Here is a 15,674-nt window from a genome sequence, read left to right as displayed (position 1 = left end):
GCCATCTCTAGGGTTTACAGAGAATGGAAAATATCCAGTGAGCGGCAGTTGTGTGGACAAAAATGCCTTGTTGATGTCACAGGAGAATGGGCAGACTGGTTCGAGATGATAGAAAGGCAACAGTAACTCAAATAACCACTCAATTCAACCAAGGTATGCAGAATACCATCTATAAATGCACAACATATCGAACCTTGAAGAAGATGGGCTACAGCAGCAGAAGACCACACCGGGTGCCACTTCTGTCAGCTAAGAACAGGAAACTGAGGCTGCAATTTGCACAGGCTCACCAAAATTGGACAATAGAAGATTGGAAAAACGTTGCCTGAACTGGGTCTCGATTTCAGCTGCGACATTCAGATGGTAGGGTCAGAATTTGGCGTAAACATGAAAGCAGATGTACTGTAGCACTCTGATGGTAGCAGGGTTGCTAGTAAATTTACCTGCCAGGTATAGTTGCCTTGGCTAATTGATAGGAGATCAATTGATTCCATCCTAATTCTGGAATTGCTGCACTTCTCTCTTCTGTCACTAGATGGCCAGGTATCTGGTGACATTTGAAAAGACGAGGGCATTGCAAGGATGGATTAGGAATAGATAGAGTATCTCAGCCAATGGGCAGGGATTTTTTTGGGTCCCTTGGCCTGCTGGGAGAGCCTATGTGGGTGAGGTCAGGTGATCTATGTTCTGTGCCACCTGGACCTGCTGTCTGGGTGGACGTGTGTTGTGCTTCCCCAGGCTGCTAGGCCAGAGCCTATGGCCTATCCTAGGGACATCTGGCTGCTAGGCTGTCTGAGGGCCTATCCAGAAGCAAGAGAGCAGCGTAGGGTTGGGACTGCGGCTTAAAGTCCAACCATAAGTGACGGCTCTGCTGGCCGGAGAACCTGTCGTGGTCAGAGGTAGAAGGGAAGCTGTTGCCACTAAGGGACCAATCGCCTTGTTACCAGGGATCACAGTGAGTAGCTGAAGCAAGTACTGGAGCAGTATTCTCACCAACCGTGAACGGTGAATAATTGGGAAACTTCAGCAGGTGTCAAGCCAGGGACCCAGCCAGCGGAGGTGATGCTTGCAGAGCATCCTTGTGTGTCAAGCCAGGGACCGAGCAGACCAGTGGGGTGAAGCTTGAGGAGAATCTGTGAGTGCCAAGCTAGGGACCCAGCAGGGAAGCGGGGGTGACGCTTGAGAAAGATACTCAGTGAGAAGGTTGGAAGAGCTCAGGAGATCCAGTGGAAGTGGATCAGCAAGTCTAGTGAGCTCAGTGGAGTGAAGATCTACAAGAAGTGATTGTAGAGGAAGTACAGAAGTCCATTACAACTTGTGTTAGAAACTGTTATAAGACTGTGCCATAGGAGACAATGATCCTACTCATGCAGATATGGTGTCTTGCTAGATGCCTTTCCCTGCATGGCTGTCTACCTATAGATGTCTCGGAGTCTGCTAATTCACATTGCAACTACTAAAGGGTGTCCTGACCCTAAACTATCTCTCTCACAGTTCTTCAATGCAAAGAGATTTATTTTCCCTTGAACAGAAGTGTCTGGCACCCATGAATCCACCTTACACTACACCCATCAAGCCTTTGTAACCCACTCTACCTAGTTAGATGTCAGCTGTCCCTAACTCTGGAGGTAACTATTAGGCTTAAAGAGGCCCAGGACCTTGCTACACATTAATCCATCCTGCCTTTTATCAACGGTTCAGGCTGGTGGTGGTGTAATGGTGTGGGGGATATTTTTCTCTTCTGACCCCTTAGTACCAATTGAGCATCGTTTAAACGTCATGGCCTGAGTATTGTTGCTGGCCATGTCCATCCCTTTATGACTACAGTGTACCTATCTTCTGATGGCTCCTTCCAGCAGGATCATGCACCATGTCACAAAGCTCAATTCAGTTCACCACTGGTTTCTTGAACATGACAATGACACTTTTATATATCTAACAAAAAAAAGACCTATGTTACGCCAATTAAATAGATACTCAACATGTCATGCTTTAAAAATTGTGCACGCTTGAGAAATGGCGCCGAACTGTGGTATTTAAAAATCTCCATAGGAGACACTTACATTTTCTTTTTTTTTTTACAGGTTACCAGTTTAGACTAAAAAAATGGAGGGGGAAGATGGGACTTTAAATGAGGCACATATGCGGTGTGCCTCCATCCCTATGATATATAGAAAAAGAAGGGAAGGTGGGACTTTAAATGAGATGGATGACTTTGTGGAGGCAAGTTTCAATAAATGCGAATTTTTATTGGTAAAACATTAAATGCAATAGAATATGGCAATGAATAAAAGCACATGTACAATAGGTATGCCGATTCATATTGAATCCACCCACACAAAACATACAAGCATGGTGTGGGTGAAAGATTACATAGGTATAATAATTACAAAACAATTTAATGTTGTATTGCATAGAATGAGTTCATATATATACATATCACATAAAAAACAACACCAGCAGCGACAATGTGAATATAAAAAATATATAAATATATAAGACCATAATAAATAAATAGGAATGTCAAAATTGATAATCTACTGCAGACCAGGGTTTGATATGTCCATTACAGACATAAATCAGCATCACGTGTGTCCGACGCGTTTCGTGTAGAGACACTCTTCAGGGGCAGATGCTCAGGTATGTCTGCAGAGTGTAAAAAATAAAATAAATAATAACATTAGTCTATTTCTGATAGGTAATGTAGAGGAAAGGCAAATTTTGCCCATCCTAAGTACTCACAAAAAAGTCCAATGCGGTGAGGTGCTGCGATCATGCAATCAGGGTCCCCAGAATAGTCTTCCCCGGGAGCTGAGGTACTTATAGCCGCGCGCAGCAGAGCGCCCACAGCAGAACCTCCCGATGGTCCATGACACAAAAGCTGGTGCATGAGTGAAAGACCAGGGTAACCCCAAATGGTAACCTGGAGTGATCTAAATGAAAAAGTGTACATAGGACTATGTAAATGAGTGAACAAAAATTAAATGAAAAATATGAAAAAAAAAAAAAAAATAATATAAATGAATGTGAATTGAGTGAACAATGTAATCGTGAGATGACATGAAAAAAGGGAATCTAAAAATAAAAGATGGTGAGAATAAAAAGGAAAACAAAAAGAAAAGGGTGAAAAGGCCAACAAATGCGAAACCAAGGATGACGTGGAAGGATATGTGTAAACCTAGTGAATGACTTACGTGAGGACAAAGCTTGTACCTGGAGTGAAGTGCTGAGCTGCAGTGAAATGACTGGAAAGTGTGGCAGCAAAGGTTGTGTCAGGGGAGGCCGTTTATAGGAGCCCCACACGTGCACGCCGGCAAGTACCAGCGTCACGCTGGCGCGGCATAGGCTGGGAGGGGCTCCAGCGGCGGCGGTAATCACCGCCCTCCGCAGAAGCCTAATTCCCCGCCAAAGCGGCTCAGATGAAAAATCACATGCGTTACGTGCTGGCGTCAGGCATGACGTCACACTTAGAGCAGGATGCGTGGCGCCGATGCTCTGTAAGCGCCCACCCACTACCCCGTACACCCCCCGCCCATACTGGGCGGGAGGGGGAGGGGGAGGAGGGAGCACGTAGAAAGCATCGCAGCTCCCGGGTGCAGACCAAAAGGGGGGACCCCGAGTAGCCGAGGCAGCAGAACACCAGCAGTGGAGTGGCGCGATGGTGCTGTGTAGTAGCAGGGATACCACATTGTGTACCCTGTACAAGAACCGGGGTAAGGTGACATTGCCACCCAGGATCTGCAAACCTCTCACTTGGGCGGCAGGGGAACACTGCTTATCCAGTCACCACATCTCCATCCCTAATTGGTTTACAAAAAAAATGGAGGGGGAAGATGGGACTTTAAATGAGGCACATATGCGGTGTGCCTCCATCCCTATGATATATAGAAAAAGAAGGGAAGGTGGGACTTTAAATGAGATGGATGACTTTGTGGAGGCAAGTTTCAATAAATGCGAATTTTTATTGGTAAAACATTAAATGCAATAGAATATGGCAATCAATAAAAGCCACATGTACAATAGGTATGCCGATTCAGGTATGCCGATTCATGCCGATCCACCCACTTTTCACCCTTTTCTTTTTGTTTTCCTTTTTATTCTCACCATCTTTTATTTTTAGATTCCTTTTTCATGTCATCTCACGATTACATTGTTCACTCAATTCACATTCATTTATATTATTATTTTTTTTTTTTTTTTTCATATTTTTCATTTTTAATTTTTGTTCACTCATTTACATAGTCCTATGTACACTTTTTCATTTAGATCACTCCAGGTTACCATTTGGGGTTACCCTGGTCTTTCACTCATGCACCAGCTTTTGTGTCATGGACCATCGGGAGGTTCTGCTGTGGGCGCTCTGCTGCGCGCGGCTATAAGTACCTCAGCTCCCGGGGAAGACTATTCTGGGGACCCTGATTGCATGATCGCAGCACCTCACCGCATTGGACTTTTTTGTGAGTACTTAGGATGGGCAAAATTTGCCTTTCCTCTACATTACCTATCAGAAATAGACTAATGTTATTATTTATTTTATTTTTTTACACTCTGCAGACATACCTGAGCATCTGCCCCTGAAGAGTGTCTCTACACGAAACGCGTCGGTCACACGTGATGCTGATTTATGTCTGTAATGGACATATCAAACCCTGGTCTGCAGTAGATTATCAATTTTGACATTCCTATTTATTTATTATGGTCTTATATATTTATATATTTTTTATATTCACATTGTCGCTGCTGGTGTTGTTTTTTATGTGATATGTATATATATGAACTCATTCTATGCAATACAACATTAAATTGTTTTGTAATTATTATACCTATGTAATCTTTCACCCACACCATGCTTGTATGTTTTGTGTGGGTGGATTCAATATGAATCGGCATACCTATTGTACATGTGGCTTTTATTCATTGCCATATTCTATTGCATTTAATGTTTTACCAATAAAAATTCGCATTTATTGAAACTTGCCTCCACAAAGTCATCCATCTCATTTAAAGTCCCACCTTCCCTTCTTTTTCTATATATCATAGGGATGGAGGCACACCGCATATGTGCCTCATTTAAAGTCCCATCTTCCCCCTCCATTTTTTTTGTAAACCAATTAGCGATGGAGATGTGGTGACTGGATAAGCAGTGTTCCCCTGCCGCCCAAGTGAGAGGTTTGCAGATCCTGGGTGGCAATGTCACCTTACCCCGGTTCTTGCACAGGGTACACAATGTGGTATCCCTGCTACTACACAGCACCATCGTGCCACTCCACTGCTGGTGTTCTGCTGCCTCGGCTACTCGGGGTCCCCCCTTTTGGTCTGCACCCGGGAGCTGCGATGCTTTCTACGTGCTCCCTCCTCCCCCTCCCCCTCCCGCCCAGTATGGGCGGGGGGTGTACGGGGTAGTGGGTGGGCGCTTACAGAGCATCGGCGCCACGCATCCTGCTCTACGTGTGACGTCATGCCTGACGCCAGCACGTAACGCATGTGATTTTTCATCTGAGCCGCTTTGGCGGGGAATTAGGCTTCTGCGGAGGGCGGTGATTACCGCCGCCGCTGGAGCCCCTCCCAGCCTATGCCGCGCCAGCGTGACGCTGGTACTTGCCGGCGTGCACGTGTGGGGCTCCTATAAACGGCCTCCCCTGACACAACCTTTGCTGCCACACTTTCCAGTCATTTCACTGCAGCTCAGCACTTCACTCCAGGTACAAGCTTTGTCCTCACGTAAGTCATTCACTAGGTTTACACATATCCTTCCACGTCATCCTTGGTTTTGCATTTGTTGGCCTTTTCACCCTTTTCTTTTTGTTTTCCTTTTTATTCTCACCATCTTTTATTTTTAGATTCCCTTTTTTCATGTCATCTCACGATTACATTGTTCACTCAATTCACATTCATTTATATTATTTTTTTTTTTCATATTTTTCATTTAATTTTTGTTCACTCATTTACATAGTGCTATGTACACTTTTTCATTTAGATCACTCCAGGTTACCATTTGGGGTTACCCTGGTCTTTCACTCATGCACCAGCTTTTGTGTCATGGACCATCGGGAGGTTCTGCTGTGGGCGCTCTGCTGCGCGCGGCTATAAGTACCTCAGCTCCCGGGGAAGACTATTCTGGGGACCCTGATTGCATGATCGCAGCACCTCACCGCATTGGACTTTTTTGTGAGTACTTAGGATGGGCAAAATTTGCCTTTCCTCTACATTACCTATCAGAAATAGACTAATGTTATTATTTATTTTATTTTTTTACACTCTGCAGACATACCTGAGCATCTGCCCCTGAAGAGTGTCTCTACACGAAACGCGTCGGTCACACGTGATGCTGATTTATGTCTGTAATGGACATATCAAACCCTGGTCTGCAGTAGATTATCAATTTTGACATTCCTATTTATTTATTATGGTCTTATATATTTATATATTTTTTATATTCACATTGTCGCTGCTGGTGTTGTTTTTTATGTGATATGTATATATATGAACTCATTCTATGCAATACAACATTAAATTGTTTTGTAATTATTATACCTATGTAATCTTTCACCCACACCATGCTTGTATGTTTTGTGTGGGTGGATTCAATATGAATCGGCATACCTATTGTACATGTGGCTTTTATTCATTGCCATATTCTATTGCATTTAATGTTTTACCAATAAAAATTCGCATTTATTGAAACTTGCCTCCACAAAGTCATCCATCTCATTTAAAGTCCCACCTTCCCTTCTTTTTCTATATATCATAGGGATGGAGGCACACCGCATATGTGCCTCATTTAAAGTCCCATCTTCCCCCTCCATTTTTTTTGTAAACCAATTAGCGATGGAGATGTGGTGACTGGATAAGCAGTGTTCCCCTGCCGCCCAAGTGAGAGGTTTGCAGATCCTGGGTGGCAATGTCACCTTACCCCGGTTCTTGCACAGGGTACACAATGTGGTATCCCTGCTACTACACAGCACCATCGCGCCACTCCACTGCTGGTGTTCTGCTGCCTCGGCTACTCGGGGTCCCCCCTTTTGGTCTGCACCCGGGAGCTGCGATGCTTTCTACGTGCTCCCTCCTCCCCCTCCCCCTCCCGCCCAGTATGGGCGGGGGGTGTACGGGGTAGTAGGTGGGCGCTTACAGAGCATCGGCGCCACGCATCCTGCTCTACGTGTGACGTCATGCCTGACGCCAGCACGTAACGCATGTGATTTTTCATCTGAGCCGCTTTGGCGGGGAATTAGGCTTCTGCGGAGGGCGGTGATTACCGCCGCTGCTGGAGCCCCTCCCAGCCTATGCCGCGCCAGCGTGACGCTGGTACTTGCCGGCGTGCACGTGTGGGGCTCCTATAAACGGCCTCCCCTGACACAACCTTTGCTGCCACACTTTCCAGTCATTTCACTGCAGCTCAGCACTTCACTCCAGGTACAAGCTTTGTCCTCACGTAAGTCATTCACTAGGTTTACACATATCCTTCCACGTCATCCTTGGTTTTGCATTTGTTGGCCTTTTCACCCTTTTCTTTTTGTTTTCCTTTTTATTCTCACCATCTTTTATTTTTAGATTCCCTTTTTTCATGTCATCTCACGATTACATTGTTCACTCAATTCACATTCATTTATATTATTTTTTTTTTTCATATTTTTCATTTAATTTTTGTTCACTCATTTACATAGTCCTATGTACACTTTTTCATTTAGATCACTCCAGGTTACCATTTGGGGTTACCCTGGTCTTTCACTCATGCACCAGCTTTTGTGTCATGGACCATCGGGAGGTTCTGCTGTGGGCGCTCTGCTGCGCGCGGCTATAAGTACCTCAGCTCCCAGGGAAGACTATTCTGGGGACCCTGATTGCATGATCGCAGCACCACACCGCATTGGACTTTTTTGTGAGTACTTAGGATGGGCAAAATTTGCCTTTCCTCTACATTACCTATCAGAAATAGACTAATGTTATTATTTATTTTATTTTTTACACTCTGCAGACATACCTGAGCATCTGCCCCTGAAGAGTGTCTCTACACGAAACGCGTCGGTCACACGTGATGCTGATTTATGTCTGTAATGGACATATCAAACCCTGGTCTGCAGTAGATTATCAATTTTGACATTCCTATTTATTTATTATGGTCTTATATATTTATATATTTTTTATATTCACATTGTCGCTGCTGGTGTTGTTTTTTATGTGATATGTATATATATGAACTCATTCTATGCAATACAACATTAAATTGTTTTGTACTTATTATACCTATGTAATCTTTCACCCACACCATGCTTGTATGTTTTGTGTGGGTGGATTCAATATGAATCGGCATACCTATTGTACATGTGGCTTTTATTCATTGCCATATTCTATTGCATTTAATGTTTTACCAATAAAAATTCGCATTTATTGAAACTTGCCTCCACAAAGTCATCCATCTCATTTAAAGTCCCACCTTCCCTTCTTTTTCTACCAGTTTAGACTAAGGTGGGGGCGTCGGCGGTACAACAGCGCTATTTTTAGCGCTGCTGTACCGTCGTTCTTGCAGCGGTATTCGGCCGCTAGCGGTTTGGTTTTAACCCCCGCTGGTGGCCGAAAAAGGGTTAAATCCGCTCGTACAGCGCGGCTATAGCTGCAGTATTACTGCGGTATAGCCGCACTGTCCCATTGATTTCAATGGGCAGGAGCGGTGAAGGAGCGGTGAATACACCTCTCCTTCACCGCTCCAAAAAAGCGGTTTGCAGGACTTTTTTCACCGCCCTGCCTGCACACCGCTTCAGTGTGAAAGCCCTCGGGCTTTCACACTGAACAAACAGCGGAGGCTGTTTAGGGGCGTTTTTCAGGCAGTATTTTTAGCACAATACCCCCTGAAAACCGCTCCAGTGTGAAAGGGGCTTTACAGAGGAGGTCTAGTGCTAGAATTATTGCTCTCGCTAGAACGTTTGCGGAGATGCCTCACGTGTGGTGCGGACACAGTCTACATATGTGTTTGCTTCTGCGCGCAAACACAAAGTGATGTTGGCGCTTTACTTTTTTTTTTTTATCGCGTTTATTCCTATTACAAGAAATGTAAACATCCCTTGTGATAGAAATAACGCATGACATGTTCTCTTTATGGACACGTCTGGGGTCTATAATCTCTCCAAAACTTTCTCTACCCTGGAAAGCATGAGATCAAAAAAAAAAAAAAAAAAGTGATCTCTGCTTTCCAGGAAAAAAGATGGCAGTTTTTACATCAGCCAAAACCGTAAATGATGTAGTTGCTGGCCTTCCAGGAACATAGAGCTAGCCAGGAACCATCTGGTCCATGGCCGGCTCTGTTAACTAGGCTGCCAAGCTGGATCGCATAGCGGGCTCTCCAACCAGACAGAAGAGCTCCAGAGAGGCGTGGTGTGAACATTCCCCCCCCCCCGACTGTAAAGGCAATCCTTCGGCTAATCAGCTGGTAGGATGGCTTTTACAAAAAAGAATCCACTTAAACCTAAGGACATCCTACAGTCAGGAAGAGGTTTAAAGAGAAATCCCAGTAAGCAATATGTGTTGCCACAAAGCCTAACCAAATAATGCAACACATTTCAAGGACTAACCAGTATTATTCCTTCTCTGTGGACTACAGAGAAGCCCCAACTTTGTTATGGAGCTGTTCTGCATTCCTAACACACTTCCTATTCTTGAGTGACAACGCTGCCCCAAGGATGGGGATGTGTATTACTGGTTAAACCACCAGGTGACGAGGGAAGGTGTGGGGGTTTGCTTTATTTTCCCATGTGTGCATTCACTAATAAGCTCTTCAAAGTAGAAGGAAATACAGCAAATAATTCAGTTGCCATGTTTTTGGTTTAGTGTTTCAAAATTTTTAACCAACTTCTTTTTTTTTTTTCTTATAGAGCCCAAGAAGCTAAAATCCTTGATTACCAAACCCAGCAACAAAAGCTGTTGCCTCTCCTGGCAACTTGTTATTCCATTCATTTTATGGTCAAAAAGACGACTGCATTTTACAATGAGGCCTTCAAAGAGATTAGGATGGGGAATTTTAACTCTCTAGCAGAGGTAAGTATATAGTTGTTCCATTCTTAAACATTGCCGTTCACATGGCAGCCAGACACAGATTATGTACAGAGATCACAAAGCTGCTCCCAAGTGCCTATCCATTCATGTACCAAGGTGTAGCTTTAGGATGTTGTGTATGGACAGTACATAAGTGTATTTAGGGATAAACATTCTCTGATAATTCTCTGCAAAAATGTATAATTGATGGAAACTTTAAAGTGGCGCTACCGTCTTCCTCAGAAAAAAATTAAATTCAGCAGTTACAAATACTGTAGCTGCTGACTTTTAATATTCGGACCCTTACCTGTCCACGAATCCAGCTGTGTTTTCACCTGAGCCGAGTTGCTGCCGCCACAGCCGGTTCCCTACTTTGCGAAGCGCGCTGTGCATTGTGAATGGCCCGGAGGCAGAGCAATGAGGAGGGGGGCTAAACTTCAGGCTGACATCGCTGTGGCGAAGTCAGACAAAAAAAATGGGAGCGGGTACCTGGTTTTGACAGGTACCCGCTCCCATTTGTTGCTGACTTCACCGCGGGGAACTCAGCCGGAAGTTCGACACCCCCCCCCCCTGCCCCGCCCCCAACCCTGAAAGGTGCCAAATGTGGCAGTGGAGGGGGGAGGAGCCAAACAAGCGAAGCTTCCCCTTTTGGGTGGAGCTCCGCTTTAATGTACTTTTGCAACTACTACAGTATGTTATTGATCCAATTAACTGAATTGTTCTTGTGTTTCTCAATTCCAGTCCTCAAGTCGCACCAACAGGTCATGTTTCCAGAATTTCCCTCAGATGAAACGGCTGTGGTAATTACTAAGGCCGTGAAATTGATCAAATCACCCAAAAAAATGGAAGACCTGAAAATATGACCTGTTGGGGCACCTTGACAATTCGAGGAAACACTGCTCTAGAGCATATAAAAATTTAGTTTTATTAGTAACATTAACATTTTATAATTGTTTTTATTTTATTTTTTTATCCCACATTATGAACTGTGAATTTATAGTGATCTAAAAAGATAGAAAGTAACATAATAAATGTTGGTTATACTTATAATATACATACATACATACATAATTAATATTCTGTGTTATATTTCCTATTTCAGTCATTAATGCATATAATACATAGTAATACAATGTACTTGACTGACTGGCATCCATATCTATTGCAAATATAGGTTTAATCATATACAGTATATTCTAATCACTTGTCTTACTTCTGGTAAACCAGAAAACTTTTTTTTTTAATTTACCATGCTGTATTAGAACTTCTTATTATACATTAGAATGATAAATTGCTTTTGGATACGTGAGGGATGAAAGGCCAAAAGTGAGCTTTATTTTATGTTCTGTTTACAACATGCACATGATAAATATTCCATCTTGGGTTCTTTTTATTCCAGCTCCACGCTATTGCTTCAGGCTTTAAAGGTTTTGCTACAGAGACTTGCTCCAATGGTGTGGAGGTGTGCCGCAAAGCCTGCGGAGGTCACGGTTACTCTCTGTTCAGCGGATTACCATCACTTTACACCTGGATTGTTGCTTCATGTACTTATGAAGGGGAAACCACCATCCTACACCTACAAGCTGCAAGGTAATACTCCTGAATTGAAAACAAATGCTGAATTGTAGATTTAGAATCTTTTTTTTTTTTTTATCAAGAGATCTTAAAGCTGAACAGCAGTAGAAGAAGAATAATAATAATAATAATAATAAAAAACAAATTCCAGTGAATGCAAATCTACAGTGGGTATAGAAAAGAATCAACCCCTTTAAAATAATCACATTTTGTTGCTTTGCAGCCTGAAATGAAAGCAGACACCATTTTTGTTTTATTCAGCTGTATTTACTAGTACAACTTATAACATCCAAACGAAACATTTAATAAAACAAAAACAAAAAACAGAATTACAAAGTTGGAAAAAATCACCCCCTTTATGTCAGTATTTTGTGGAACCAAGTTTTGCTTTAATTACAGCCTTTATTCTGTTGGAAAAGGTTTCTACTAACTTCGCACATCTAGACTTGCCCACTCTTCTTTGCAGAATTGCTCAAGTTAAGTTAAATTTGATGGTGCCCATTGTGGACTGCAGTCTTCAAGTCATTCCACAGATTTTCAATGAGGTTTAAGTCTGGGCTTGAGGACTAGGCCATACAAGGACATTCACCTTCTTCCTCCTTCAACCACTGTGTGGTCATTTTTGCCTTGTGCTTTGGGTCAATTTCATGTTGGAAGGTAAACCTTCTTCCCATTGGCAACCTTCTGGCAGAGGGCATCATATTTTCCTCAAGAATCTGATGGCATTTTGCCCCATAAATTTTTCTTCTATCCTGACAAGTGCTCCAGTCCCTGCTGCAGAGAAACACCCCCATAACAGGATATTACCACCTCCAATGCTTTACTGTAGGAATGGTGTTATTTGGATAAATTTCCAATAGACATTTTGGTGTTGAGGCCAAATAATTAATTTTTAGTCTCATTTGACCATAACACCTTTTTCCATGTGGCCTCAGAAACTTCAAGGTCCATTTAAGGTGGTCAAATGAGACTGAAATTGAATTATTTTGCCTCAACACCAAACCATATGTCTGGTGGAAATCCAATACAGCTCACCATCCAAATAACACCACTCCTACAATAAAGCATGGAGGTGGTAATATCCTGTTATTGGGGTGTTTCTCTGCAGCAGGGACTGGAGCACTTGTCAGGATAGAAGAAAAATTTATGGGGCAAAATGCCATCAGATTCTTGAGGAAAATATGATGCCCTCTGCCAGAAGGTTGCCAATGGGAAGAAGGTTTACCTTCCAACATGACAATGACCCAAATCACACAGCAAAAATGACCACACAGTGGTTGAAGGGGAAAAAGGTGAATGTCCTTGCGTCGCCTAGTCAGAGCCCAGACTTCAACCCCATTGAAAATCTGTAGAATGATTTGAAGACTGCAGTCCACAAATGGTCACCATAAAATTTAACTGAACTTGAGCAGTTCTGCAAAGAAGAGTGAACAAATAGTGCAAAGTCTAAAAGCCCAATGTTGGTAGAAATATATCCCAACAGACTAAAGGCTGTAATTAAAGCAAAATGTGGTCCAACAAAATACTGACTTAAGGGGTGATCCTTTTTTCCAACTCAGTTATTTTTTTTTTTGGGGGGGGGAGGGGGCGGGGGGGGGGGGTGTTCTGACATGTTGATGTTACATCTTTTTACTTGGATGTTATAAGTTGCACTAGTAAATACAGCTGGATAAAACAAAAATTGTCTGTCTTCAATTCAGGTTGTATAGCAACAAAATGTGTTTATTTTAAAGGGGGTGATTCTGGGGACCTGATCCACCTACTGTGGAGGTGCCCAAAGCTCCACCTCTATTGGAAGGGGGTGGTGGACACCGTTAACAGGGTATTTTCAGGTTACGATGCCCACTGATCCAAAACACTGCCTGCTTAATGTAATAGATGAGCTGGGATGGGAGGAAAGTACTAGAGTGGCAATCACTAGAGTTATGTTTATGGCACGGAAACTAATAATGACACATTGGATATCAGAAGAGCCTCCTGCTCATAAAGAGTGGATTAATGCTATAGGGGAACTGTTGCGGAAGGAAAAAATAATTTACCAGCACAGAAGTTGCCCACAGAAGTTTGAGAAAATATGGGGACCTTGGCTAAATGTCCCTGGGTTGCCCCGGTGGATTTGGTTGTGGGCAGATTGTTGGGTATGGGTATGTGAGATATCATATGTCATATTGTGGAAACCTTTTCTTCCTGTTATATATACCCTTATTTAACTTGCTTTCTTCTCATATTCATTGTGAGACGCTGGGGGATATTAACTAATTAATTAATAAAAGAAATAATAAAAAAAAAATAAAATAAAATAAAAAAGTAAATAGAAGGGGGTTCTACTGAGTTCACAATGCCAAGTAGATAGGTTAATCAATGACTCAGGAAATGCTAGATTATTTATACAATCTGCGGTGCATGCAATTATGATGTTACTCAAGGTAAACTGTTATATTGAATATAATTGTAATGTCGGTATGTTTTTCTATATGTTTTCTCTCAATAAAAACTTGTTTTTGGATTAAAAAAAAAAGGGGGGTGATTCTGTTCTATACCCACTGTATATTTAAAATATCATTACATTTAATTTCTTTTATAGTATAAATACCTGATTTTGACTTCATAAAATCTTCTGTGTAGCTGCACTCAGGCTCCATTCACACTAATGCGTTTTTTGATGCATTTTGCAGAAATGCATGGGAATTTTTTAACATGGGTTCCTATGGAACATGTTCACATCAATGCATTTTTGTGCCTCTGCGTTTTTGGAAAGGGTCAGGGACTTTTTTTCATGCAAAATGCAGCGTTTTGCATGTAATAGAATTCAATGGACCAGCATCAAAAACGCAAGTACAGCGTTTTTACAGCGTTTTTGCAGCGTTTTGTGTTTTTTTTTTTTTGTTTTTTTTTTACACTGTATACAGTATAAAAAAAACAAAAGCAAAAAGGCCAAAAAACGCTGTTCAAAAAACGTGGCAAGCACCACAAAAAACACTGCAGAAACGCTCAAAAGCAACATGCATAAGTGTGAATCGAGCCTTAGACAGGGGGCTCAAAACCTAGAGGTGTCTTGCATTCACATGTGCTGATTAGGAACATGCTGACTTAATCAACAAAGGTTTCTATAGTCTTATCTTTTTTTTAATTATTAAATTTATTTTTCCTACCAGCTTGTAGTTTTACTGCTCATTTAAATGCCATTTTTGTTTTGTATTTGTTTAGGTTTTTGATTAAGTGTTTTGGAGCTGCCCAATCAGGAAAGCCATTACCACGCACTACATCTTATCTGTCTACCCCGCTCTCCAGTGGATGCCAAGCAAACACACACTTGGACTTCCTGAATCCAGATGTGTATATAAAGGCCTATGAAAGCAGGGCCTACAGGTTAGTAAACAGGCTGAGCTATAATCTACTTTATCACAGTGCCTAGCAACTTTTTATGCAGAATTAAAGTGCATCTAGAGCAAAGAACAAAAATAAAAAAATATATAAGAGACTGTTCCATATTTGTTGACTTAGGGCTGTTTACAGTGTGGGATCCCCCTGAGCTGTATGTCCACATCCTCCTACTGTATAGGCCTAAAAGAAATTAACCATTACTAGAGTGTCCGCATCCAAAGTTTGCACTAGTTCTGGGGTATCTCAAGGCTTAACCTATACCCTATCCAGGTTCTTCAAGCAATAAATCCTAAAATGACACTTTCTGTCTGGTTATAGTGTGAAGAGACTGAGGACCTACTGTGTGGCCGGTTGCCATGCACCTAATGAGTAGAACCTGAGACAAACAGCGGGACCAGTTTGGGGTCTGTGCTACATCATTAAGGGACCAGCCCACAAAAAGACATATTGTAGTTCTAAGTGAGGACTGGTGAGCCCCTGATTTCCTCTATATCCTGGATATTCCAACAATTCAATCCTTCCTGCTATATTTCCTGACTGCACACTTGGCAAGTTCCTCTTCAAGGTCTTTTGCATAGGGCTACTGTTGACCTCATGGTTTTATGTAACTTGGAGGTCTAGAACCCACCCCTCCCCCCCCCCCCCACACACACACACACACACACACACACAACAATAGCTCAGCAGGG

General features: G+C 42.4%; 1 protein-coding gene across 1 annotated transcript in view; it reads left to right on the top strand.

The window, feature by feature from the left end:
* The window catches only part of LOC141103008 (peroxisomal acyl-coenzyme A oxidase 2-like), a 121,200-nt gene that overhangs the window by 88,129 nt on the left and 17,397 nt on the right, over positions 1-15,674 (top strand). Inside the window, exons 8-10 of the mRNA XM_073592125.1 lie at positions 9,867-10,029; positions 11,426-11,616; positions 14,809-14,970. Of these exons, the coding sequence (XP_073448226.1) occupies positions 9,867-10,029; positions 11,426-11,616; positions 14,809-14,970 (516 nt within the window). The remainder of the gene's footprint in view (positions 1-9,866; positions 10,030-11,425; positions 11,617-14,808; positions 14,971-15,674) is intronic.

The sequence above is a fragment of the Aquarana catesbeiana genome, linkage group LG07 (genome assembly GCF_042186555.1).
Source record: "Aquarana catesbeiana isolate 2022-GZ linkage group LG07, ASM4218655v1, whole genome shotgun sequence".
Taxonomy (NCBI): domain Eukaryota; kingdom Metazoa; phylum Chordata; class Amphibia; order Anura; family Ranidae; genus Aquarana; species Aquarana catesbeiana.
This window is presented reverse-complemented; position numbering and strand designations above follow the sequence as displayed.